General features: G+C 49.4%; 1 protein-coding gene across 13 annotated transcripts in view; it reads right to left on the bottom strand.

Annotated features, from left to right (window-relative positions):
* Positions 1 to 27315, bottom strand: part of LOC141174029 (synaptotagmin-2-like) — a 204461-nt gene that overhangs the window by 44883 nt on the left and 132263 nt on the right. For all 13 annotated transcript variants that reach the window (XM_073658614.1, XM_073658621.1, XM_073658618.1 and 10 more), the window contains 3 exons: positions 23402 to 23517; positions 19941 to 20330; positions 5823 to 5942 (listed from right to left, as the gene is read on the bottom strand). In XM_073658614.1, coding sequence (XP_073514715.1) covers positions 5823 to 5942; positions 19941 to 20330; positions 23402 to 23517 — 626 coding nt within the window. The remainder of the gene's footprint in view (positions 1 to 5822; positions 5943 to 19940; positions 20331 to 23401; positions 23518 to 27315) is intronic.

Raw genomic sequence — 27315 nt, 5'->3', positions numbered from 1 at the left:
CGCTCCCCGCTCCTTGGAGCTGCGCTCCCCGCCCGGTCCTAACTTACTATCGGGATGGGAGGTGGCGAAGGGAGCGGAGGATCGGGGTGGGAGGCTGCGGGGAAGCAGTATGGGGCTGTGTGATTGTTTAAAAGCCGGCGGCTTTATACCGCCCGCCGGCTTTTAAACAATCAGGAGAATTCTCCCCCGCTGGGATGGCATTCTGATGACAGGCTGGATCGCGCTGCCATCCAACTTGTCATCCTTCACAGACACTGCAGAGCGCAGGCATTATGGGAACTTCCGATTCCGGTATCCGATATTGTAAAAGTATCGGAATTCCGATACCGCGAATATCGGCCGATACCCGATATTACAGTATCGGAATGCTCAACACTAATCACCATCAATGAGTTTAACTGACAAACAAACAAATTCTTCCCTTATCACTCCTAAACACTTTTTGCATAATAATTTGGAACGCAGTGTACATGTGCTTTTCCACAAAACACCAGCGGTTCACGTAGTGAATCTTACAGTTCTAACTTGCCAACTGTGGTCTGTATGGAGTTGTTCAATAAAGGGCCCAAAATTAAGATAACATAGATGGGAGAGGTCTCTATGAATAGGAATTCCTAAGTATTTGATACCCTGTGAGGGCCAGGCAAAGGGAAAGTTGGACTGGATGGAATCCTATATGGATTTGGGGAGGGAGACATCGAGGGCCTCAGACTTCGCTGCATTGATTTTAAAATTTGACCATGTAACAAAGTGATCTATTTCAGCCATAACAGCATGGATGGATATATGTGATTGAGTGATATATACTAGGACATCATCAGCAAATAGAGAGCACTTGTACTCGGTGCCTCCCACCTCAATCCACCTAATATTGGGGTTATGGCGAATTGATGAGAGCAGGTGCTCCGTCACTAGGATGTATAAGAGAGGGGACAGAGGACATCCCTGCCTTGTCCCATTGGTGATTGTGAAAGGTGATGAAAATGTTCTGATGCACCCCCTGGGCCTTGGGACACCCGGAGCCGGACCCTTTTTGGTGGATGCTGGTGGTTGTAGTCTTCGTGGCGGCGACCCGGTTCCGTGGCTCAGGGCGGTCAAACCAGTGGCGGAACTATTTATGTGGTTTTGATGTTTAAATGTACGACTACGCCACCCGTGGATTGCGGTCAGAGTGAACCGCCGCTACAGGGCAGACCGCTGAGGCTGGTGTTGTGGGTGCAGCAGAGCGTAGCATAACTCCCCACGGGAGGAGTATAGCCTCAGGGCAGTGTATGCGGAGGATGGGGGTGATGGTGCAGGGCAGCAGCAGTAACGACACGGAGTCAGTGATGCAGTTCAGGGCCTTTACTCACAGTTCTTATTATCCAGACCACGTCTGCAGGTAACGGCTGCCCACGTCGTACTGTGCTCACCAGGTGAGGGGCTCAGACAACTCCCAGATAACTTTGGAGCACTTCACAGGACCCCCTTTGTGTGTCCTTTGTCTGGCCTTTCTTACCAACACTTCTGTCTGGCTGCCTCGGGCCTCCTCTTGGTAAACTTGGCGCCAGTTTCCCTGACCCTATGTGGTGCCTTCCTAGCGGGTGTAGCGAGGGGCTGCGCCACATAAAATGTCAGAGCCTCCGGTTTCTAGCTGAGGGTCGTTTCCTGCCTCCACTAGTTCGGGGACCGGTCTCCCCCTTTGGCCTGACCCCTCCACGCAGGTGGATTCGGGCGTGCGGTGGCGACTCGCCCGTCCGCACCCCTGGGATCCCTTCATTCCTCGTTCCTGGAGCCTTCTCCGCTCCTCTTCCTTCCTTCTCCCTCTTCCAGGCCTGGGCCTCTGTTACTAGGCCTGCCTCCGGAGCAGAGCTCATGCAGAGCCCCTGCTCCCTGCCACTTCTGCTCAGACTTCTCTGCACTGAACTAAGATGGTGCCCACCTTTTATACTCCCTTCTCAATGCACCCAGGAACTGCTTCCTCCCTGCTCCTGCACTACAGGGTTCCCCTTCCTCAGTGTTCCCTCCCCCCACTCCAGCCAGGGACAGGGACTGTCGTGCCCATCTCAGGGGCATATTGGTCGCCCTGCCCCACGGCAATGTGGTGTAATGCATGCAGGTGTCGGGTCCTGATCCACACTCCATCCTTACCTGAGAGTGAGATATCACACCTCTGGGTGAGGTGCAATACGTCTGTAGCAACCGAGCCCTCAGGGTGCTACAGTTCCATTTATCTTCAGCCTAGGTGACGTATTGTGATACAGGGCCGTGATTTTGGCTATAAAAGGGTCCCCTAGACCCCTACCCCAAGCTTTTTAAGAGAATCATATATGGCGTGCCAGGAGACTCTATGGAATGCTTTCTCAGCATCCAACGAGAGTATCTAATTACAAATTTTTAACTGCATCTAGCCCAGGAAATACTTTGTGCCTAGTAGTAGTGTCTGCTAGTCAGCGGATTATCCCGGCTGTTAAGCAAGCTACACCACCTGTAGTTTAGACACTTAATTTTTTCAAAGGAAATGCTTCGGGACCATGGGATACTTAGTGAAGAGCATCAGGAGGCACCCCAAGGCATAGGGGCTGGGACTGGCAGTAGGATGCCTTGCGGTGGACAGCCGAGCTCGATCCTTATAAAAGCTTTTTAACTGCAGCAGCTTTAGTGGACGCTACTGGAGCTGGAATTACGTGGCTGCTGGCATGAGACTTGCCCTCCAATAGATCCTTGTAAATGGATTTAAAGTGTATTCATTCAAATTAGAGAGACAATTTAAATTAAAAAGCTTAGAGCTGCCTCCACCACAGGGGGGCTCGCTCGACCCACCAGCGGACAGGCACCAGTATTGCGAGAGGGTGGCTGGCCATCAGGGTTCACCGCGGCTCTGGCACAAACCCGGCGACACGGAGGTGGCACGGGCAGGAGCGGACTGGCCGTGTCGGCTTCTCACTTTTTGGATTTTAGAAGGGCATGGCATGCCTATATCTGTGTCTCTCCCTCCTTTTACTCCTCCACCTCTTTTATTTTCGCATGACTATATGTACTTGTCACTTTTCCATGTGTTAGTTATGTCTTCTGAGCAGTTTGTCAGCTTTTGGACACCTTTGAAGGTGTTTTCTATGTGTTTCTATGTGTTTTTGTTTGCCTGCCATTGGTTTTAACGGTGTTCGAAGGTGTTCGACGAACAGTTCGACGAACAGTTCGGCGAACACACGGATGTTCGACGAACCGAACCGAACTCGAACACTACGGGGGTGGCTCAACACTAGTCTTGATAATTGCCAATGATTTCCATCTATTGTCTATTCCATTTGCACAACAGCATGTGAAATTGATTGTCAATCAGTGTTGCTTCCTAAGTGGACAGCTTTATTTCACAGAAGTTTGATTTACTTGGAGTTATATTCTGTTGTTTAAGTGCTCCCTTTATTTTTTGAGCAGTGTATATATATATATATATATATATATATATATATATATATATATATATATATATATATATAAGTATTTGATCCCTTGGTGTTTTTGTAAGTTTGCCCACTGACAAAGACATGAATAGTCTATAATTTTAAGGGTAGGTTAATTTTAACATTGAGAGATAGAATATCCAAAAACAAATCGAGAAAATCACATTGTATAAATTAGATAATTTTTTTTGCATTTTGCAGTGAGAAATAAGTATTTGATCCCTCCGGCAAACAACACTTAATACTTGGTGGCAAAATCCTTGTTGGCAAACACAGCAGTCAGATGTTTTTTGTAGTTGATGATGAGGTTTGCGCACATGTCAGGAGGAATTTTGGTCCACTCCTCTTTGCAGATCATCTCTAAATCATTAAGATTTTGAGGCTGTCGCTTGGCAACTCAGAGCTTCAACTCCCTCCATAAGTTTTCTATGGAATTAAGGTCTGGAGACTGGCTAGGCTACTCCATGACCTTACTGTGCTTCTTTTTGAGCCACTCCTTTGTTGCCTTGGCTGTATGTTTTGGGTCATTGTCTTGCTGGAAGACCCAGCCACGACCCATCTTTAATGCTCTTACTGAGGGAAGGAGGTTGTTGGCCAAAATCTTGCGATACATGACCCCATCCATCTTCCCTTCAGTACGGTGCAGTCGTCATGTCCCCTTTGCAGAAAAGCACCCCCAAAGTATAAAGTTTCCCCCACCATGCTTCACAGTTAAGATGATGTTCTTAGGGTTGTACTCATGCTTCTTCTTCCTCCAAACACGGTGAGTTCAGTTAATGCCAAAGAGCTCAATTTTTGACTCATCTGACCACAGCACCTTCCCCCAATAACTCACAGAATCATCCAGGGGCTCATTGGCAAACTTTAGACGGGCCTGCAGATGTGCCTTCTTGAGTAGGGGGACCTTGCGGGCACTGCAGGGTTTTAAACCTTTAACGCGTCATGTGTTACCAATGGTTTTCTTGATGACTGTGGTCCCAGCTGCCTTGAGATCATTAACAAGTCCCCCCCGTGTAGTTTAGGCTGATCTGTCTCCTTCCTCATGATCAAGGATACCCCACGAGGTGAGATTTTGCATGATGCCCCAGATCAATGTCGATTGACAGTCATTTTGTATTTCTTCCATTTTCTTACTATTGCACCAACAGTTGTCTCCTTCTCACCCAGCGTCTTAGTTATGGTTTTGTAGCCCATTCCAGCTTTGTGCAGGTCTATGATCTTGTCCCTGACATCCTTAGAAAGCTCCTTGGTCTTGCCCATGTTGTAGAGGTTGGAGTCTGACTATTAATTGAGTCTGTGGACAGGAGTCTTTTATACAGGTGACTATGTAAGACAGCTGTCTTTAATGCAGGTAATGAGTTGATTAGGAGAGTTTAACTGGTCTGTAGGAGCCAGAATTCATAATGGTTTGTAGGGGATCAACTTATTTCTCACTGCAAAATGCAAAAAAATTTATCTAATTTATACAATGTGATTTTCTTGATTTGTTTTTTGATATTCTATCTCTCAATGTTAAAATACTCTTAAAATTATAGACTGTTCATGTCTTTGTCAGTGGGCAAAGTTCCAAAAACAGCAAGGGATCAAATATTTATTTCCTTCACTGTATATATATACATATATGTATATATATATATATATATATATATATATATATATATATATATATATATATATATGTATATATACAGTACAGACCAAAAGTTTGGACACACCTTCTCATTTAAGGATTTTTCTGTATTTTCATGACTATGAAAATTGTACATTCACACTGAAGGCATCAAAACTATGAATTAACACATGTGGAATTATATACTTAACAAAAAAGTGTGAAACAACTGAAAATATGTCTTATATTCTAGGTTCTTCAAAGTAGCCACCTTTTGCTTTGATGACTGCTTTGCACACTCTTGGCATTCTCTTGATGAGCTTCAAGAGGTAGTCACCGGAAATGGTTTTCACTTCACAGGTGTGCCCTGTCAGGTTTAATAAGTGGGATTTCTTGCCTTATAAATGGGGTTGGGACCATCAGTTGTGTTGTGCAGAAGTCAGGTGGATACACAGCTGATTGTCCTACTGAATAGACTGTTAGAATTTGTATTATGGCAAGAAAAAAGGGTGACTCCAAATCCAGGCCTCCATTGGTTAATAAGTTTGATTTCCATTGATGATTTTTGTGTGATTTTGCTGTCAGCACATTCAACTTCGTACAGAACAAAGTATTCAATGAGAATATTTCATTCATTCAGATCTTGGATGTGTCATTTGAGTGTTCCCTTTATTTTTTTGAGCAGTGTATATATATATACACACACACACATATATATTTACAGTACATACACACATACCACATACTGTATACACAATTCATTGTTGTACCTTTGTTTTCTCCTGCAAATTTTCATCAAATTCCAAAGTTTCAGAAGCTTTTAAATCTTTCAGCGCAGTCCTCGTCTCACCAATTAGAGTGTGTCTGGAATATTTGTCAAAATCTTTTACCTGTTTTGAAAAATGTATCAAAGATAATGTAAATGAATGTTTCATCTGTGAATTTTCCTTTCTTGAAACAAGTGTCTATGCAATAGAAAAGCTAGAGCTTTAAAATGTGCATTTAGACTGGAAAATCATTGAGCAAGCAGTCACAGGAACGCTCATATCCACTTTTCAGCCCATGTAAACATGGCACTGATCACCCAATGAACTAACATAATGCTTGTTTGTCAGGTGATTGCTACCAAAACCAATGATTTTTTTGTGTGGCATAAACGATCCAGAGGATGCGCTGCTGATATTATGATCATTCTCGTCCATACAGAATCATGTTAACGATCGACTTTGTGGGGCCCATTATTCTGTATGGATGACTATGTGGGCCCATTATATTGTGTGGAGAACTACGTGGATCCATTATTCTGTATGGAGGACTATGTGGAACCCATTGTACTGTATGGAGTTCTATGTGGGCCCATTATTCTGTATGGAGGACTATGTGGGCCCGTTATACTGTATGGAGGACTATGTGGGGCCCATTATACTGTATCGAGGACTATGTGGGGCCCATTGAACTGTATGGAGGACTATGTGGGCCCATTATTCTGTATGGAGGACTATGTGGGCCCATTATACTGTACGGAGGACTATGTGGGGCCCATTATACTGTATCGAGGACTATGTGGGGCCCATTGAACTGTATGGAGGACTATGTGGGCCCATTATTCTGTATGGAGGACAATATGGGCCCATTATACTGTATGGAGGACTATGTGGGGCTCATTATACTGTATCGAGGACTATGTGGGGCCCATTGTACTGTATGGAGGATTATGTGGGCCCATTATTCTGTATTGAGGACTATGTGGGCCCATTATTCTGTATGGAGGACTATGTGGGGCTCATTATACTGTATCGAGGACTATTTGGGGTCCATTGTACTGTATGGAGTTTTATGTGGGCCCATTATTCCCCCGAGGACCCATGGGGCACCTTTGACAGTGCATCCGCATTTCCGTTTTCCCACCCAGAGTGAAACTTAATTCGATAATTAAACTTAGCAAGGCGAACGACCCACCACTTTTCCAACGCTCCCAGTTTTGCGTTTTCTATGTGAGCCAGAGGGTTATTATCAGTCATGACTAGCACCTCAGCTCCTGTTAAATACTCAGCAAAGTGTTCTGTCATCGCCCACACCAGGGCCAGTAGCTCGAGGCGAAACGAGCTGTAGTTAGCTGGGTTGCGTACAGTGTCTCTTAAATACCTACTGCCATAGGCAATTACTCGCTCCTGACCATCCTGCACTTGTACTGGCACCGCCCCCAGCCCATGCAGACTGCCATCGGTGTATAACAGGAAAGGAGCATCAAACTGGGCATACGCCAACAACGGAGCACTCGTTAAGGCAGCCTTCACCTCCTCAAATGCCTTTTGCTGCTGGGGTCCCCATGGGATGGGGCGATTTTGGGGGCCCTGCACCGTGCCTCTTAAAAGCTCATTCAGGGGACTCACTACTTGTGAAAACTTAGATACAAATAGCCAATAGCACCCCGCTAAACCCAAGAAGGCCTCAACCTCTCACAGGGAATGGGAGGTGGCCACTCCTGCACCACCATGACCTTACTGGTCGCGGGCAGCACCCCGTCCAGAGTCATCACATGGCCTAAATACTCAATCTGAATCCGTAACAGTTGGCACTTCTTTGGTTTTATTTTTAGGCCATAGCAACTGAGCCGCTGGAGTACTTGACGTAACTTCTCAAGATGGTCTTCAAATGAGGTCTCGAACACTACGATGTCATCTAGATATATCAGGACTAATTCAAAATTCAGATCGCCTAAGGAATATTCCACCAGGCGTTGGAAAGTTCCCGGGACGTTAGTGAGCCCAAAGGGCATCCGGTTGAATTCATAGAGCCCCATTGGTAGGATAAACGCCGTCTTGGCCCGATTTTTTTCGGCCACTGGTACCTGCCAATAGCCACTTGCTAAAATCCAATGTTGAGAAATATTTGGCAGAGACTCTTCTATGCGAGGTAATGGATATGTGTCCCGCACCATGTGAGCATTCAATTTGCGATAGTCCACACAAATCCAAAGGGTCCCATCCTTCTTCCGCACCAAGACCACAGGGGCCGCCCAGGGGCTCTGGCTCCCTCGGATCACTTGGTTGTCAAGCATACTGGCCACCATGCCCTTCACCTCTTGATAGAGCGTCGGGGGAATTTGACGATAACATTCCCTAATAGGAGGGGTATCCCTCATGGGAATCTCATGCTCAATTGTCTGGGAACAACTGAAGTCCTCCTCATGTGGCGAAAAGGTTTCTTGATCTTCCCACAAGACCCTCTCCAGCTGCTCCAATTGCACAGGGGTCAGTTTCTCCTGATCCAATCCCATCTGGTCCATGATCACACGACCATTCCATTCTTCGGTAGGAGGTTCGGTCTGGCCTACTTCGACTGCGTATGTCCAGGAAGACTGTTCATCTGGGCGCAGTTCGAACACTGCCTTGTCAGGCACCTTCCCCGCCAGCACGAAAAGTTCAGCCAGAATGGTCCCAGTAGGAATTGTAACACCCTCATCTAAAACGTTGATGCATCTGACTGTCACCCTGCCATTCTTCACAATCACCAGAAACGGGGCCACATGCGCCTTGGCGAACCAGGACTTCTCTGCGGCTGGCTCGATTAATACTTGAAGCCCATTCAGTCTCTGTGCTGCCCCCGCCGGTAGCATCAAGAGTTCTTGTCGGGGCGCTAGCAAGATCGGCCACACATACATCTGGTGATTTAAATCTCGCAGAATGTTCATTCCGTGTGTCACCTCCATCCCTCTTCTAGGAGGGTGGTCCACCAGCACTATCCCTTTCTGACCCAGCTCTTGACCAAACATTTTCAGTTGCATCCACACGATCCCCTTCACCGTCAGTTGGCCATTGTTAGCAGTGGTAAGTCGTATCACTACGCCGTCCTCGGGAACCACTAGTTGACTGAAGTGCCTCTCATACACCTCTAAGGGCATTACAGTACATTCGGATCCCGTGTCAATGAAGCATCTCATCTTCCGCCCTTCAAACTCTGCTTCCAGCACGGGACTGCATGCGAACAAATCTTGTTCATCCCGTCAAGGGCTTTGTGGGGGGTGGGGCACTGCTGCTCGCCCTCTCACGGCAGTGGCTGGGAGTTTAACGCTGGCGAAGAGGCTTCGGGGCTGCAGACATCAGGCAGTATCGGGAGATGTGTCCCCGACGCCCACACCTCCAGCAGGTGACTGTTCCTCATGGACGAGAGCTTGAATCATTCGAGAAGGATGACCTGGCCAACTGTTGAACCACCATTCCAGAGGAAGCTGCGGGTGGCCCTCCCGTGGGAGTAGGGACCAGCCCAGCTCTGAGTTTAGACACGTCTAGCTTTAGCTCCTTCAGTTCTGGACGCAGAGCCCGTACAACATTTACCAGTCCTTCCCCTCCTGAAACTGGCGCCCGACCTCCCTCCAGCTGTGCACTGTCCACTGCCCCCTTGACCACCAGTGTAGACTCCTCCTCCCTTTCCACCGTGGCCCGATAAATCTGCCAGAAGGATCATTTCGGGGTAGCCCGGGTCATCTCCATCAGTTTATCTCGAAGGAGTTTATTGGCTAACCCTGTTATGAATTGATCCCGGAGCAAGCGGTCTACCTCTCGGAATGCCCCCATGGCCCCTGGGTCTAGTCGCTTCACCTCATTCAATGTCTCCTGTAAGGTATTTGAGTACTGCATCAAGGTCTCACATTCCCTTTGGGGCCAATTGAAATACAAGGATCGAAGCCGGGCCACACGAGCCCAGCCTCCAGAACTCCCCTCGAACAGCTCCAAGATTTTCTCTAATGTGCTCCTCTCTGACCCTGGACATACCATCACCATCCGCCTAGAGTCGCCCTCTAGTGCATTTAATGCCAGCTCTGCTCATAACACGGGGGCCAGATTACACATCCGCAGAATACTCCGAACCCTCTCAGCCCAATTCTTCAATTCCATGTTACACCCATCGTATTTCGGCATGTGCTGGAGTAAAGCTCCTACCGGCACATTCCCTCCCAAAGTTGCTGCAGCTGCCAGGGGTTCCGCTACCAATGGGGGGACTGTTGGTGCGGCAGAGTCATTTGTTCCCTCGCCTCCGTCCATGACAAGCACTGGATCCTACCGACTATGCCAAAAATGTAATGACCGTAGGTCCGAAAGAGATCCAGTGAGTCACAAACTGAGACAGAGACAGAAATAAACAACACTTTTTTTGCTGAAACAGGGGTTAGACTACAATTCAGTATAATAATCAGTCTCAGGTTCCCCCTAGGACACTAACTCTAATAGTTACATACAATCAGCAAAAGCTGAAATCAATGTGCCACTCCCAAGGTTCCCAGGTTATGTGAGTTATGTAAGAGGGTGACCAGGACCTGGTCATGCACCTTTTTCTTTGTGTCTGCACATAACGGTATATCCTGTTTTAAATGTGAACATGTGTTATGATCAATTGTCTGATGTGTCAGTTATAGGGTCAGTATAGGTGAGTGCAGGTAGGGTACTAGAATAGTAGAATAGTAAGGCTAAGGGGGGCACTATAGCTTGAAGCAGATGTAGTTTTAAGTTAGGAAAGAGTTAAGGGGTTTGGGAGCTGCTCAGTGTGGGAGAAGCAGGTTCAGTGAAGGACTGAGATGTTTTTCCTGGTTGCAGTTAGTTCTAGAGGAAGTGAGAGAGATGTGAGGAGAGAACAGTTGGTGGTCCAGGGGGCACCGTTGACACGATCTGTCCGGCAGCAAAAAACCCGTATTCAGATACTCTGAACCAGACATTTCTTAACGTTCGGGACCTACGGTCCATGGGATTCACAGAGAAGCGTGTGTCCAAAAGCCTTCACTGAAGGGGAAGTTGGACGGGAAATAGACAGTACGGGATTCTTAAAACTGCAAGGGTCTCATAGGCCAAGAAGGTCCGCTATGGAAGGGACAGCTCAGGACAAACGGACAGTGAACATCAATACATGCGGTGTATCATACGGTAACCCTGGAAAAGTATGTGATCAGTGCTACATGCTGTATGAAGATGATTTCAAGTGTTCTAGTAAACTTCTTTTTTATAAAACGGAATGGAAGTCCCTAAATGTGTGTGCGGCGGTTCCTGAAGTGAAAGAACAGAAGACAGCAGAGATCTGCAATCCAAACGTGAGTGTTCTGCACCACACGCACAACACAGGAGAATTGGGACATTTATCTTTGTCATGGGACCAGGGTATGGGAACACATCAGCCCCTCGCCACAACTAATACCTTGAGTCTCTCACAAGTTACACTAAAGGTCTGGATCAATTTTACCTAAACACAGTGTCTGTAGCGTCGGCATCCCTGCCTCCTGCTAGGCAGGGACGCTGTTCACCTCACCTCTCCGCTCCGTGCCCAGCGTCTTCCTCCAGCTCTGCTGGCATCGCGCGCTGCTTCCCGGCTACTGTGCTTAGGGCGCGCGCGCGCTCCCCCTCTCTTAAAGGGGCCACGCGCGCCGTCCTAAGGAGTCCCCGGCCAATGGCCGGAGGACCTCACCATATATAAGGCACCTCCTCCAAAATGGAGGTGCCCGAGCAATGTTGTTACATAGCCTATCACTCTGCTTCAGCCCTCAGGTCCCGTTACCAGATACCTGCCAGTTACCTGCCAGTTACCTGCCAGATTCCTGCTCGATACCTGCCTGATTCTTGTCTATCTACTTGCATTCCTGCGGTCTGACAGTCTGCCTACCAGCCCTGCCAGTCTGTCTATGGATCTGATTGCCCGCTCACCTGGGAGCGCTCATCTGCTACCTGCCTGCTAGCCTACCTGGAGGCTCTGCCGTCACATGCTGTGACCACCTGCCAGTCCAGAGACTCTTACCCGCTCACCTGGGAGCGTCCATCTGCTACCTGCCTGCTAGCTTACCTGGAGGCTCTGCCGTCACGAGCTGTGACCACCTGCCTGTCCAGAGACTCTTACCCGCTCACCTGGGAGCGTCCATCTGCTACCTGCCTGCTAGTCTACCTGGAGGCTCTGCCGTCACGTGCTGTGACCACCTGCCTGTCCAGAGACTCTTGCCCGCTCACCTGGGAGCGTCCACCTGCTACCTGCCTGCTAGTCTACCTGGAGGCTTAGCCATCACTTGCTGTGACCACCTGCCTGTCCAGAGACTCTTGCCCGCTCACCTGGGAGCGTCCACCTGCTACCCGCCTGCTAGCCTATCTGGAGGCTTAGCCGTCACTTGCCGTGACCACCTGCCCCTCTACCCAGAGACTGTCCCCGTCACTTGCCGTGACCTCCTGCCCTTCTACCCAGAGACTGTCCCCGTCACTTGCCATGACCTCCTGCCCTTCTACCCAGAGACTGTCCCCGTCACTTACCGTGACTACCTGCCCACCTTCCCTGGGAGCCACCCGCTTCCTTACAAGGACTGCCCCTTTGTATCATTGCCCAGAGGTTCCACCTCCCAGACCCGTTACAGTTTGCTCGGGCCATGGAACCCGGTGGCACCCAAGCTCCCTCGCTCTCGGACTTGTGTCATGAACTTTCCCGTCAGAGGTCCCAACAGGAGTCCATCCTGAGTCATCTGCGTAGTGTTAACTCCCGCCTGGACACATTGTCTACCTCTTCGGGAGCTGCCTCCACACGCTCACTTACTACCCCGGCACCGCCGCAGCCCATCAACACCATGGCATCTCTTCCCGGTCCCCGCCTCTCCACTCCTCCTCGTTTTGGCGGAGATCCCAGCCAGGCACGGGGCTTCATTAACCAGTGCACTCTGCACTTCGAACTGTTGGCACACCAGTTTTCCACCGACCGAGCCAAAGTAGCCTTCATCATGTCCCATCTCACGGGAGAGGCACTGGCTTGGCTAAATCCTCTATGGGAGAGAGGAGACCCCCTGGTGTCCAACCTGCCAGCCTTTCTCACGGCTTTCCGGAAAGTCTTCGACGAACCAGGACGGAAGACCTCATCCACATCATCTCTGCTACGCCTCCGTCAAGGAAATCTCACCGTGGGCCAATATGCCATACGGTTCCGTACCCTTGCTTCGGAGCTGGCCTGGGATAACGACGCCCTGGTGTCTGTCTTTTGGGAGGGTCTGTCCGGCTGTATTAAAGATGAACTCGCCGGTCGGGACATTCCTACCACTCTCGACGACTTAATAACTCTTGCCACCCGGATAGACATCCGGTTCCAGGAGCGCGCCAAAGAGGTCACCCGTGAGAGGAGGTTTCCACGTCTAGCCCCTACCTTCCAGAAACCCATCACTTCTCCCGTTTCTCCCCAAGCGCACTCACCCGAGCCTATGTAGGTCGACCAGACCAAGATGGTCAAGACCCGTCAAGAGTTAACCCGAGCCGAGGGGAGCTGCTTCTACTGAGGCAGTAAGGAGCACCGGATCCGTTCCTGCCCGGAGAGGTCGGGAAACGCCTGTGTCTAGGATCGCTCAGAGAGGTCGTCCTAGAAAAGAGTAAACCCTCTCCATCTCTGTTGCTGTCGGTCTCTATCATCTGCGGGGAGAACCGTTATTTTGAACTAGCCCAACTTTACTCTGGAGCTGCCGGAAATCTCATTTCTCAGTCCCTGGTAGAGAAATACCGCATTCCCACCAAACCTCTATCTGTACCCTTATCTGTCGCTGCCGTAGATGGGGGCCTCTTACCACATCCCATCCAACTCATCACCGAATCCATAACCCTGCAGGTGGGAATGCTGCACTCAGAGAGCATCTTCTTTCATGTTCTGCCTGGACTCTCTCACGCCCTCTTGCTAGGCCTACCTTGGTTTCAGAAACATGCACCTGTGCTTGATTGGCAGACCGGAGAAGTCCTTCGCTGGGGACAGGACTGCCATAAGACTTGTTTAGTTCCCGTCCATCCTGTCCGTCCTTCTCCTACCCCAGCCAATCTACCTGGTCTTCCGGTTCCCTATTGGTCTTATGCGGACGTCTTTAATAAAAAGGAGGCAGAGACATTACCCCCTCATAGACCATACGACTGCCCAATCGACCTGATGCCCGGCGCTACTCCTCCCCGTGGGCGTATTTACCCTTTGTCCGCTGCTGAGACCCGGTCCATGTCTGAATATATTGAGGAGAATCTGGCCCGGGGATTTATCCGGAAATCGACCTCCCCGGCGGGAGCAGGCTTCTTCTTCGTCAAAAAGAAGGACGGCTCACTCCGTCCCTGTATAGACTATAGAGGCCTTAGCCAGATCACGGTGAAGAATAAATACCCCCTTCCGCTCATTCCGGAATTATTTGACCGTCTGAGGGGGGCTAGAATCTTCACCAAGCTGGACCTCCGTGGGGCGTATAACCTGGTCCGTATCCGTCAGGGGGATGAATGGAAGAAGGCATTCAACACCCGGGACAGCCACTATGAATACCTGGTAATGCCCTTCGGTCTCTGTAACGCTCCCGCCGTCTTTCAAGAGTTGGTCAATGACATCTTCCGGGACCTTCTCTACTCCTGCGTGGTGGTGTACCTGGACGACATCTTGGTCTTCTCTCCGGATCTTCTCACTCACCGGAGGGATGTTCGTCAGGTCCTGCTCAGGCTCAGGCAGAACCACCTCTACGCTAAATATGAGAAGTGCCTCTTTGAGCAGACCTCGCTTCCGTTCTTGGGCTACATAATCTCTCAGACCGGCCTACGAATGGATCCTGAGAAACTGTCTGCCATCCAGAAGTGGCCCCGACCAGAGGGGTTGAAGGCTATTCAGCGGTTCCTGGGCTTCGCCAACTACTACCGCCTCTTCATACCGCACTTCTCTTCCTGGACTGCCCCAATCTCTGCACTCACCCGTAAGGGCACTAATCCCAGAGAATGGCCGCCCGAAGCAGAGGAAGCCTTTCTTTCCTTAAAACAGGCTTTCTCTTCCGCCCCGGTGCTGCATCGTCCGGACGGCAACTAACAATTCTTCCTGGAAGTGGACGCCTCCTCCTCTGGAGCCGGAGCGGTACTTACCCAAAAGTCGTCTTCCGGAAGAATGGTAACTTGCGGCTTCTTCTCCAAACTCTTCTCCCCTTCTGAGCGCAATTATTCTATAGGAGACCGAGAGTTATTGGCCATTAAGCTGGCACTGGAGGAGTGGCGTTACCTGCTCGAGGGGGCTCTTCACCCGGTAATTATTTACACGGACCACAAGAACTTGGCTTACCTCCAGAGCGCCCAGAGACTTAACCCGTGCCAAGCCCGGTGGTCCATGTTTTTTGCCCGCTTTGATTTCGTTCTTCATTTTCGCCCGGCAGACAAAAACATCAAAGCTGACGCCTTGTCCCGATCCTTCCTGGTGTCTGATCTAGAGGAGGAGCCTAAGCACATCATTGATCCCGCCAGAGTAATGCAGGTGGCCCCCGTGAATCTAAATCGTCTCCCTCCCGGTAAGACGTTCGTAACAGTACCTGATCGGAAAAGGATCCTACACTGGGGCCACTCGTCTAAGCTAGCTGGCCCCGCCGGTCAGAAAAAGACCCTGCAGCTTATTACCCGGCACTACTGGTGGCCTACCCTGCACAAGGACGTAATAGACTTTGTTTCAGCCTGTGTGTCCTGCGCCCGCAACAAGGTTCCGAGACATCTGCCAGCCGGTCACCTCCTTCCTCTTCCAATACCTGCTGCCCCGTGGCAGCATATAGCTATGGACTTTATAACGGATCTCCCTGTCTCTGCCGGTTGTACGGTCATTTGGGTGATCGCTGACCGCTTTTCCAAGATGGCTCACTTCATTCCCCTGCCGGGCCTCCCGTCTGCACCCGAGCTGGCTAAAGACTTTATCCGCCACATCTTCCGTCTCCATGGCCTGCCCCTCCACATCGTGTCGGATCGTGGGGTTCAGTTCACCTCACGCTTCTGGAGAGCCACATGTAAGCTGCTGGACGTCACCCTGGACTTCTCCTCCGCTTACCACCCACAGTCCAATGGTCAAGTGGAGCGGATCAATCAGATCCTGACCAGTTACCTCCGGCACTTCGTTAATGCCCACCATTCGGACTGGGTGGATCTCCTACCATGGGCCGAGTTCTCTTACAATAATCACGAGAGTGAATCTTTCTCCAAATCCCCGTTTTTTGTAGTCTTCGGTCAGCATCCTTGGATCCCATTTCCCGTCTCCACCTCGGTGGAGAATCCGGCTGCGGAATCTCTCGTTAGCGAATTCTCCTCCATTTGGGAGAGTACCCGATCCGCACTCCTTCAGTCGTCCGAGCGGATGAAAAGACACACTGACAAAAAATGTCTGGATCCTCCACAATTCCATCCTGGAGATAAAGTCTGGCTCTCATCCAAGTATGTCCGGCTCAAGATTCCTTCCTACAAGTTAGGGCCTCGGTTCATCGGCCCACTGGAAGTTATCAAACAAATCAATCCGGTGGCCTATAAATTGAAACTCCTGGCCAACTTGCGGATCCCTAACTCCTTCCATGTATCTCTCCTCAAACCCGTGGTACTTAACTCTTTTTCCAAGTCTACAGGTACGCCTCCTGCTCCGGTTTCCCCTGAAAACGAGTTTGAGGTAGAGAACATTCTGGCCACCAAAAGGGTAAGAGGAAAGACCTTTTTTCTAGTGGATTGGAAGGGGTTTGGTCCTGAGGAGAGAACATGGGAGCCCCGGGAGAACATCCATGCCCCTCTCATCCTTGATAAATTTCTGTCTGGCCTAAAAAAGGGGGGCCTAAAGGGGGGGGTACTGTTGCGTCGGCGTCCCTGCCTCCTGCTAGGCAGGGATGCTGTTCCCCTCACCTCTCCGCTCCGTGCCCGGCGTCTTCCTCCCGCTCTACTGGCAGCGCGCGCTGCTTCCCGGCTACTGTGCTTAGGGCGCGCGCGCGCTCCCCCTCTCTTAAAGGGGCCACGCGCACCGTCCTAAGGAGTCCCCGGCCAATGGCCGGAGGACCTCACCATATATAAGGCACCTCCTCCAAAATGGAGGTGCCCGAGCAATGTTGTTGCATAGCCTATCACTCTGCTTCAGCCCTCAGGTCCCGTTACCAGATACCTGCCAGTTACCTGCCAGATTCCTGCTCGATACCTGCCTGATTCTTGTCTATCTACTTGCATTCCTGCGGTCCGACAGTCTGCCTACCAGCCCTGCCAGTCTGTCTATGGATCTGATTGCCCGCTCACCTGGGAGCGCTCATCTGCTACCTGCCTGCTAGCCTACCTGGAGGCTCTGCCGTCACATGCTGTGACCACCTGCCAGTCCAGAGTCTCTTACCCGCTCACCTGGGAGCGTCCATCTGCTACCTGCCTGCTAGCCTACCTGGAGGCTCTGCGGTCACGTGCTGTGACCACCTGCCTGTCCAGAGACTCTTACCCGCTCACCTGGGAGCATCCATCTGCTACCTGCCTGCTAGCCTACCTGGAGGCTCTGCCGTCACGTGCTGTGACCACCTGCCTGTCCAGAGACTCTTCCCGCTCACCTGGGAGCGTCCGCCTGCTACCTGCCTGCTAGCCTACCTGGAGGCTCTGCCGTCACGTGCTGTGACCACCTACCTGTCCAGAGACTCTTGCCCGCTCAACTGGGAGCGTCCTCCTGCTACCTGCCTGCTAGTCTACGTGGAGGCTTAGCCATCACTTGCTGTGACCACCTGCCTGTCCAGAGACTCTTGCCCGCTCACCTGGGAGCGTCCACCTGCTACCCGCCTGCTAGCCTATCGGGAGGCTTAGCTGTCACTTGCCGTGACCACCTGCCCCTCTACCCAGAGACTGTCCCCGTCACTTGCCGTGACCTCCTGCCCTTCTACCCAGAGACTGTCCCCGTCACTTGCCGTAACCTCCTGCCCTTCTACCCAGAGACTGTCCCCGTCACTTGCCGTGACTACCTGCCCGCCTTCCCTGGGAGCCACCCGCTTCCTTACAAGGACTGCCCCTTTGTATCGTTGCCCAGAGGTTCCACCTCCCAGACCCGTTACAGTGTCAATCTAGTGAGGGTGTTCTATGGGAATCAATGAAATGGCACAGTGAGTACAAACCTACCAAAATTAACAATAACAATACATGACACTACACCAATTGCTCTTATACCCCTAGTATAGGGATACCTGGGTATCTTAAAGCTACGGTACTGTTAACCTCAGATGTGGTCTCTCACAGGCCTGTGATTCTCAGTGGCTGCAGCTAGTCGAGAAAAACTTTGGCGCCAAATAAAAACAACTTTTCCTTGTCTTGTCGGCCGATGCTGAGCCCACATGCCGGTGACTTTAGTCCTGTAGTCTCAGGTTACGGTCCTGGAAGAAAACTTCACCAGGGCTTGTCAGTATTCTCTCAATGTGGATGGCACCAGACCCCGTCTCTCTCGCAGTCACTCACTGTTTCCCCGGCCACCGACCATGAGCTCTGTCACAGAGATGGTATCCTTTGTCTCTTTCCGAATCCTTGCCACTTAGCCCGTTCAGCACAAAGTCTCTAGCCCACTCCGCATGCACTTCCACAAAACTTCAAAGAGCCACACAGCTTTCCCCAGCTCAGCACTTGTTCTTAAGCAGGGACACAGGTTCTCTAGGGACAGGAGTTAACAACCCCCACAGGAAAGCTTGTGGAGAGAGTGTCACTGAAGTTCTCACGGTCTGCCCCTGCTCTCAGCTCAGCCAGGCAAAACCCAGAGGGTCCTAATGCTCTCCTGCTGCTATTACAGTTCACACTCTCACATGCCACCCCACTAGAGGTTGGTGTCCTCAACACACCTCCCCACTCAAAGTCGTCCTGTGCAGAGCTCTTACAAGTGGCACAAGGCTGCCTCAGTATACAGCTGTAACGCTGTTCTGTGTCGATGTTACCTAACACTGATCATACATTATGATGATAAAGGGAGTTAAAGGGGTTTTCCCACAAACAAAGTACATTTTAATCATTAGATCTTGGAATAATATGCTGGGGTATTGGGGGGATTTCGGACGTATGCCCCGACGGGGACACAGAACGCAATGTGAAAGCACCCCTACACTAGAAATTATTTGGACAAACATTTCAATGTGTATCTCACCATCTAAGAGGCGCTTTATTCCCTGTTGTAAATTACATTTACACATTTGTATTTCACATTGGAAGTAAGAAACACACAACAAATTCATATGATTCAAACTCATTAGAAATCCTATCGTTACATTGGCTCATATTTTTCTTTCTGCTAAATGCTACCAACTCATGATAAAACATTCAAAAAGTCTGACAGTTCACTTAATTAAAGGCAAGCTACTATACCTTAAGCTGATAGCAGCATATTGTAGATACAAAGACCCTGACTCCAGTTATGTATGACTTACTGGGGTGCTTGCTGTAGTTTCCATAAAATCATTTTTATCAGCAGATTGTCATCACAAGCGGACTACTTGACCTGCTTCCAGCTAGTCCAACCACGCTCCCACCACTGATTGGCAGCTTTCTGCCTATGCACAGTGTAGACAGAAATCTGACAGTCAGTAATGAGGGCAGGGTTATACACAGCTCAGCATTCGGAGCACTGCTAATTCAGCAGCAGAAAAAAAGTTTTTAATCAAAACTGCAGCGCCCTGTAAGTGATATATAGCTGGAATCAAGGTCTCTGCCCCTACATTATGCTGCTCTCAGATCAAGTAGCAAAAACCTGGTAACAGATTCTCTTTAAACAAAAATGAATTAAAACCAATTAACATCAAAGTGCAAGACCTTCAGGAATCAGTTTATTAGGAAAGCCTCTCCTGTAGAAATGGCTTCCCCAGCAATTAGCGGATCATTGATGGTCCAGGTCCAGGAACTTCTAGCTGCAGCCACAAAAGGAGAAATGCTGCATCACATATAGGCCACTCAAGTCTATGTCACATCATGCAATAGAGGGATCAGCTGGGCCAACAGAGCAAGATCCGCTCTACTTTGACTATTGGAAGGGGCCTCAAACATGGGACTTCCATCTGTGACAATCCTATGGCCTGATGAGACATACCCTTTAATTCTGAAAAATAATAATTGATAATACAAACAGATCAAGATGCAAAATTTTAGACACGATACCTCAAGCTTTAGACTTATGTTTGATAATGGGTAATCCTTTAGAAAAAATGAGAAATCTTCATCAAACACTGGATTTCTGCTGTTTTTCACAACTTTGGTTTCTTGTTCATGGATGACAGATTGAACTTCAGATTGTGAGTCATCAGATTTGGAGAAGACTCGAATCCTTACAAATGGGTCTCTGCTGTATTCTGGAAGATCTGTGGCTTCAATCACACTGAGTGTTAAGTTTGTTGTTTTTTTATTATACTGAAGGTTAAACTTAAGTTTTCCTCTGGGCCCCTGAGGACGTTCAGAGTCACTACCCACATCATCTAGGCTTTCTGTGCTAGGAGGTGAAGGGGTTAAGTGTACTTCCAGTTTCTCCATTTCCTTCTGCATGAGCTGGATCTAGAAAATTAACAATGAATTACAATTTCATGATTTAATCAGATTTAATTCTAAAATAGAAGCATTTTTTTTAATACTAGAAGCATCTGTCACTATGTATATCAGAATCAATAATAATTCTTGAGATATGGTTCAGACAAATCTTAGATTATTTTTCAGTCTTGTTTATGATGCGCCCCTGGGCAGTGGGGTACTCGGTGCCGTGCCGGTCGTTGCTAGGGGAGATGTCACAGTGGCGGTGACCCGGTCCGTGACCCAGGGCGGTCAATAAAAGGGGATATTTACAGGGGAATTAAAGTTATTATATAATGTTCCTGGTGCCACCTGTGGTATGCGGCTAAAGGGAGCCGCCGCTGCGGAGCAGGTCCTCTGGAGCTGTTCTTAATGCAGCAGAGTTGATTCAGCTCTCCACAGGTAGAGCTTAGCTCCAGGGCAGTGTAGATGTTATAGATATTGAGGTAGTGCTCATGGTGCAGTGTAGTGCAGGGGGTGATGGCGCAGCAGCAATAATTGACAGAGACAGTGGGGTGCAGTCTTCCTGATTTTCTCACAGTTCTTACTTTGCTCCTGGTTACAACTGCAGATCATAACTTCCCACGTCGTGCTGCATTCACCGGGCAGGGGCTCAGCCAACCCTCAGGTACCTCCGGAGTACATAACGGGACCCCCTTCTGTGTGTTTCTTCTGGCCGTCTCCCTGCACCTCACACCTAGTGTCCCAATCCAGTGACCGCGGACCTTTCCGGGCGACGTCTTCTCTGTCCCCTGGGTCCTCTATGGTCACCTTCTTGGTGAGACAGATGTGGCTTGTGGCTGCAGTAACTAAAATACTGCAGCCTCTGGTTTCCTAGTTGAATATTTGTAATTCTCACTAGTTAGGGGCCGGTCCCCTCTGCGACCCAATCCCTTCACCGCCTAGTAGACTCGGGCATACAGGTGGCCTCCAACACTGCCCGTACCCCTGGGATCCTTCCTTCTTTTACTCCTGGAGCCTTCTTTCTGCTCTCGTTCCTTCCTCCTTTCCTTCTCCTGGGCCTCCTCACTCAGGCCCGCACTTTCCCTGAGCAGAGCTCCTGCAGAGCTCCTGCTACCAACTCTTCCTCTCACTGAAGACCCTGACTCCATTCTACTCTAGAATGTTCCACCCTCTCTTTTATATCACTTCTTTAAATGCTCTCCTGACTTCTTCCTTCACCCACACCCACTACATAGTTCCCCCTACTTTGGTTCCCCCCACTCCAGCCAGGGACAGGGCTCAGCAGGGAAGCGACGCATCTTGCCCCTCCTGCAAGTCTGGAGTAGTGTAGTGTTGGATGCAGGTGTTAGGGTCCTGGGCAGTACTCCTTCCTTACCTGAGAGTGAGATACCACACCTCAGGGTGAGATGCAGTACCTCTGTGGTGACTGAACCCGCAGGGGCGCCACATTTAAATGTAACATTTCCAAAAAAAAAAAGCAAAGATGGCCAAATTAATTCATAGGACCTTGGTCCAGGGGCCCGAGGTGGGCTTCTGGACAGGAGCACTGCAAACCTGCCTCCTACCTGTCAACATTATTGGCTCCTGTTGTGATTTGTATTCCTGGCAAATACCAAAACAATAATGTCCCACCAGGACTACATCTAACAACGAAGTAGCACACTGCAACGCTAAATATGCTAACATGAAATATATGAAATTTGAATAGCATTACTGCTGTAGAAAATAGAAATAACTGAGAAATCTTAGCGCATAAATTGGCCAATTCATGTGTACCTGGTAGCCACGTTAAGACGTTTCTCGGACTACACATCAGAAGAGGAGCCAAGGAAACCGGCAACTAGGAGGCAGTTCAAAAGGCTACCATCTAGCGGCCACAGACTAATGACGTGACCACTGTGCCGGAGTCCTGAAAATTAATTGACTTATCCCTACTTGAAGGGTTTGTCTACTGCATTAAGAGATCTATTGGAGAATGTTCTGAACAAACGATAATAGGTGTCAATGTGTTCGGGGCATATTGTGTATATTGCCAGCTAGCTGGAAGTAGATTTTAGTTATGAGAAGGTAGGGAAGAAGACTTTGAAACAGTTATTGCATGGTTTAATATGTCTGGTTAAAGCAATGGCAAGTTGAAGTAGGTGAAGAATCGGAGGTCAACTAGGAGGGTGTCAAGAGTTGTGCTGGAATTATCCACCCTTTTTCCCTAGAAGTTATGTTGTAAAAGGTCATATAGATAAAGACACTTAATCCATGGTTGGTCCATAGCGAGAAGCATATTGCGCTGCATTAACACGTCCATGATTCACTGATCCACCACAGGTCTCCCGTCCCCAACTCAACAGCTTCATAGGCATATGGTAAGGAGATCCTCAGTCAGGCCATGCATCATGGTCCGTACTCAGGCCATGACTCAGATGTGTGAATGAGGCATAACTCTGCAACTAGGCCCTTGTTATAATGGAAATCCTGATGGGCTGCAAAATTGTGAGTAGATCTTCAGTTTGAAAAAGTTTTGCCAACTTTACCAAAGCAATAACCAGTCAGACTTTAACGTAGTGTCTCACCATGACAATACCATGTAAAAATTAAGCCAGCTGGTTTGACTTCTCAAACCCCTGGCGCTCTGATGAATGGCAGTCCATATAAAACATGTGTAGGTCGAGTCTCCCAGAGTGAGTTAGTGACACATTGCATTCACACATCCATGTGTCAGTGTCTGAGTACTTGACAGCCTCATATATGCCAATGAGGCTGTTGCATTCAGGTTGACAGATCGCAAGACTGATCCGTGAACATGGACCGAGACACATGCTCATAAAAGCTGCTCACTTCCAACATGGGAACCCAACTCTATTAAAATCATATGGCCAAAAATGGCAAAGGTTATTGTCTCATCCAGGATAGCATAAATTCATGGAATTGCTCAGAAGGGTTAGTTAGCCTTTAAATTTTCATGCTGGTAAAAATTTTCCGTTCTGTAGAAGAGCAGAGAAAATCAGGAGGACAGAAGTTGCACCTCATTTTTGGTAACAGAGGACCTTTAAATCATTGTTCAGGAGTCTGTATTCAACTAAAGATATAGAGAAACTTACCTTTGAGTCTTGTTCCTTTCTTGCAACCTCTAAAAAGCTGGGAGATAAACTTTTTACAAGAATGTTTCCTTCAGTTTTCTTTTCAACATTAGAAGCACTGATGAACTTCTTGTCGCCTGTAAGAGAAAACAGTTATGGAAGAAAAATAATCATCAATGCAAAGGCTTGGGCTTACTAACTGATATTATTAGCAACGTTTTACATTTTAACAGACTAAATACCTTAAGGTCCCAACATGCAAGTCACAATTGAGAAAAAGACCTAGTGAGACTTACCAAAGTACTGACAACTAGTTTTCTGGAGTAAATCATGATTATGGATTTTAACTCAAATCCTATATTTTTCAAAGCCCCTGTGCTATTTTTTCAGACTCGTGCAAACATACAGCTGATCCTGATTAACGAAATATAATGGAAATATTTAGTGCTGGGGTCTAATGTCTGCAAACATTATATATTTTTATTGTCTCAGATGTGCAATGAAGTAGACATTTGCAATGTCTATGTTTACCCTTTCAAAGTAGCAAAATATACATATATGCTTTTTTCCTTTTTCTTTAGACTCACAAGGCCAGATATCAAGGTGTCTTATTTGGCGATATGGGTGGACACATTAGCATTTAAGGTACCAATAATAATGCTATAACAAGATACACTGAAGACTGCCACCCAAAAGAGGCCGAGAGGTGATTTATTAAAGTTGAGCGGATATTTTGAAATTCGAATTCGCTGCATTTTCCCTAAAAATTTGATTTGCGACAAATACATTTTCACAACTCTCAATACTGGAAAGCTTGTAATTGCTCGGAAAATACATGTGGGTGAAATAGAGATAGAGAACCTTGCTGACCATAGGAGCTTATACTCTACAGGAGAGAGAGAGAGGACACCGCTGACCATAAGAGCTTACAATCTACAGAAGAGAGAGAGGACCCCGCTGACCATAAGAGCTTAAAATCTACAGAAGAGAGAGAGGACCCTGCTGACCATAAGAGCTTATGTGGCACCCCAGGGGTCCGGTTGCCACAGTGGTATTGCCTCCCTCACAAGGGGTGATGCCATGCCTGGAAGCAAGCAGGGGTCCCCTAATCAGGTATACCAGCATACAACACTTTCCTGGCTCCAGAACAAGAAGGGGAGCTCCTCACCATAGCAACTGGAATCTGGAGGCGGGATTAGTAAGAGTAGTTGAGAGGAGTTGAATACAGGACTGCGACGAGGAAGGACCTGGGGAGTTGAGCTGTAAGCCAGCTCACCCCAGAGGAGAGAAGCACAGAAGAACCGGACACCGGAGTCCGAGGTTGTGGAGCACTGAAGGCCCAGCAGCAGAAACCAGAGGGCAGGAGACTTCAGGTCTCTTGACCCAATCAGACGCCCAGAGGCTCAGCAGCACATAGGGCCCAGCACTGCCACGTGGGAGAGACACTCTAGGAAGGGCCGAGCTGCTTGCCATATGGGTGAGGAAAAGACGTTTTACTCAGGGACGAGGGCCACAGCACAGCTACAAGCAGCAGGGCCAAAGAGGTTAGCGCAGAGGGAAGGCCTACAACTTTACCTGGCGAGGCGGATTCCCATCTTGCTTCCAGGCCACCCGGACCTCTACTACCAGCTAGTACCCGTGCCCCAGTCAGCTTAACAAACCGCAAGTAAAGATAAGAGGAAAACGCCATTAAGCTGTGGACTGGTCATTATCTGCGCCATCACCTGTACTACACCGCACCAACAACATCTACCCTGTAGTATCACTATATCCCGCCCTGGAGCTAAGCTCTGCCTGTGGAGAGCTGAACCAACTTTGCTGCGTCACCATCAGCTCCAGAGGATCTGCACCACAGCGGCGGCCCCATATAGCCGCCCCATATAGCCGCATACCACAGGTGGCATCACAAACTTTATCTCTATAAAAACTTTATTCCCCTTCTACCTTTCCCTTTAATTGACCGCCCTAGGTCACAGACCGGGTCACTCCTACCGTGACACCCTCAGCACCGACCAGCCCGGCTACCGAGTACCCCATGGCCCAGGGGGCTCGTCAACTTGGCGTCACAAACAGGATCCACGAAGCCTGGTATAACCGGTACTGTGCGCCATAGACTTTACTTGAACTGTGTCATCACGTCATTTGCCATCAGCCGAGGGGAAGCAGGAGGCCCCGATCTGGAACCGCCGGGTAAGCGATCCCTCTCGCCGGCAGAGCTGCATACAGGTACGTCAGCAGAAACCCAGGACCTGGCTGAGGTTCACTAGGGGGGAGGAGGATGCCCAACCTGGGAGAGGATTCAGCTGCGGGTGCGGCCGCCGCCACTGTATTGCCGTTATCAATGCCATATATACCAGGGGCGGCGTGGTTGCCTCAGTACTCAGGGGTGTCGCATACCCTGAGCGACTTTGAAGAGAGACTGCGCAGTTTGTTTAAAGTGTACCCCCTGTCTGAGGATCAAAAAGTCAGCATCCTCATAGGCCAGCTAATCGGTGCAGCCCAGAGAGAGGTGAAGTCCTGGCCGGGCAGGGACAAAAGCACTGTTAAGGAAATACTGGCCCGGTTAAAGGATACCTTTGACACCCGCACAGCAGCAGAGATTAAAATGAAGTTCTACAGGTGCAAACAAAGGGTGCAGGACAGTGTACGGACTATGCTCTAAACCTGCAGGAGGCGCTGCGGGCCATTAAACAGGTAGACCCCGACAGTGTGCGAGACGAGGACAGATTGCTAACTGAGCAGTTAATTGAGGGGCTCTTGTCTAACGCTCACCGGACACAGCTGTGCATTATGGCTCTGCAAAACCCTGATCTGGACTTTGCGCAATTTAAAGACCCAGCCATCTGGGTGCTACGAGAACCAACCCCATGTGGCACTGCATCCCTCCGGCACCCAGCTATCACATACCACCAGGAGGTGGCGTCCTTTTCCCCGGCACCTGTGGAGGCTGACGCGCAGACCCTAGATAATTACCCGTCTTCAGACCTACACCTTCAGGTCCAGGAGCTTACCAAAAGTATGGTTATGTGACACCCTGCTGTGCAATAGTGCCACAGATCCTAGAGGGGTGCATTAAAGGATTTCTCCACAAGAGGCCGCTCACAGCATACACACACCTCCACCCTACCTCAGACCACCAGAGGGAGCCCGGATAGGGATATAAATAGGGAAGGAGGAGCTAGTAGGCAGTTCAGTCTGTGAGAGAGTTCCTGCAGAGTGAGACACAGAAACAGGTCAGTCTGCAGTGGAGCTCAGTCTAGTTTCAGTTTGCAGTCTAGAGAACACAGCTAAAGGTTTAGCAGTGGAGCACAAGTCTCCTGCTAGTCTAGACTCAAGAAGCTCAGGTTAGTGAGCCAGGAGCGTTGCCGACGCTCAGAGAGCGGCAGAAGAGGCAGCCAACTAACTGCCAGTGTGTATAGCCTAGTGAGGGACCGAGTAGACAGAAGCCTAGAGGAGTGAATAGCATTGGGGGCAGAGGAGCTTTACCAGCTCACCCCAGAAAGCATCTACCCGACACCGGGTCTGCGTCTACGGGCTGTATACCCCCCTGTAGAGACAACCGGAGACCCCTGGAAGACTTCAGGTCCCAGGATCACCCAAGAGCTGATACGTAACAGAGCCAGGAGTCACACAGGCCCTGCAAGCTGGGAGAGTGCTCTCCAAAAGAAGGCCCTACCACAAGGTCAGCCGGTGCAGGACAGAAACCAAGTTAGGCCTAGCTCCAGGCAGGTCAGAAACTTACTACAGAGAGGCAAGAAACAGGAGGCCATATACCCGCTCACTGGGGAGAATCCGGACGTGCACCCCTCACTCTACAGTGCTCCGGGGTGTCCCTGAACTAATTCCAGTAAAGGTACAGAAGTGACTTTCTTGTGTGCTCGCATTCTTGCTCTGACCCGGCTGGGCCCCCTCTGTCCTGCATCCCCCCTCCTATG

Source organism: Phyllobates terribilis, unplaced genomic scaffold (assembly GCF_046119375.1).
Source record: "Phyllobates terribilis strain yellow unplaced genomic scaffold, ASM4611937v1 Scaffold_13__5_contigs__length_258822181, whole genome shotgun sequence".
Classification (NCBI taxonomy): domain Eukaryota; kingdom Metazoa; phylum Chordata; class Amphibia; order Anura; family Dendrobatidae; genus Phyllobates; species Phyllobates terribilis.
This window is presented reverse-complemented; position numbering and strand designations above follow the sequence as displayed.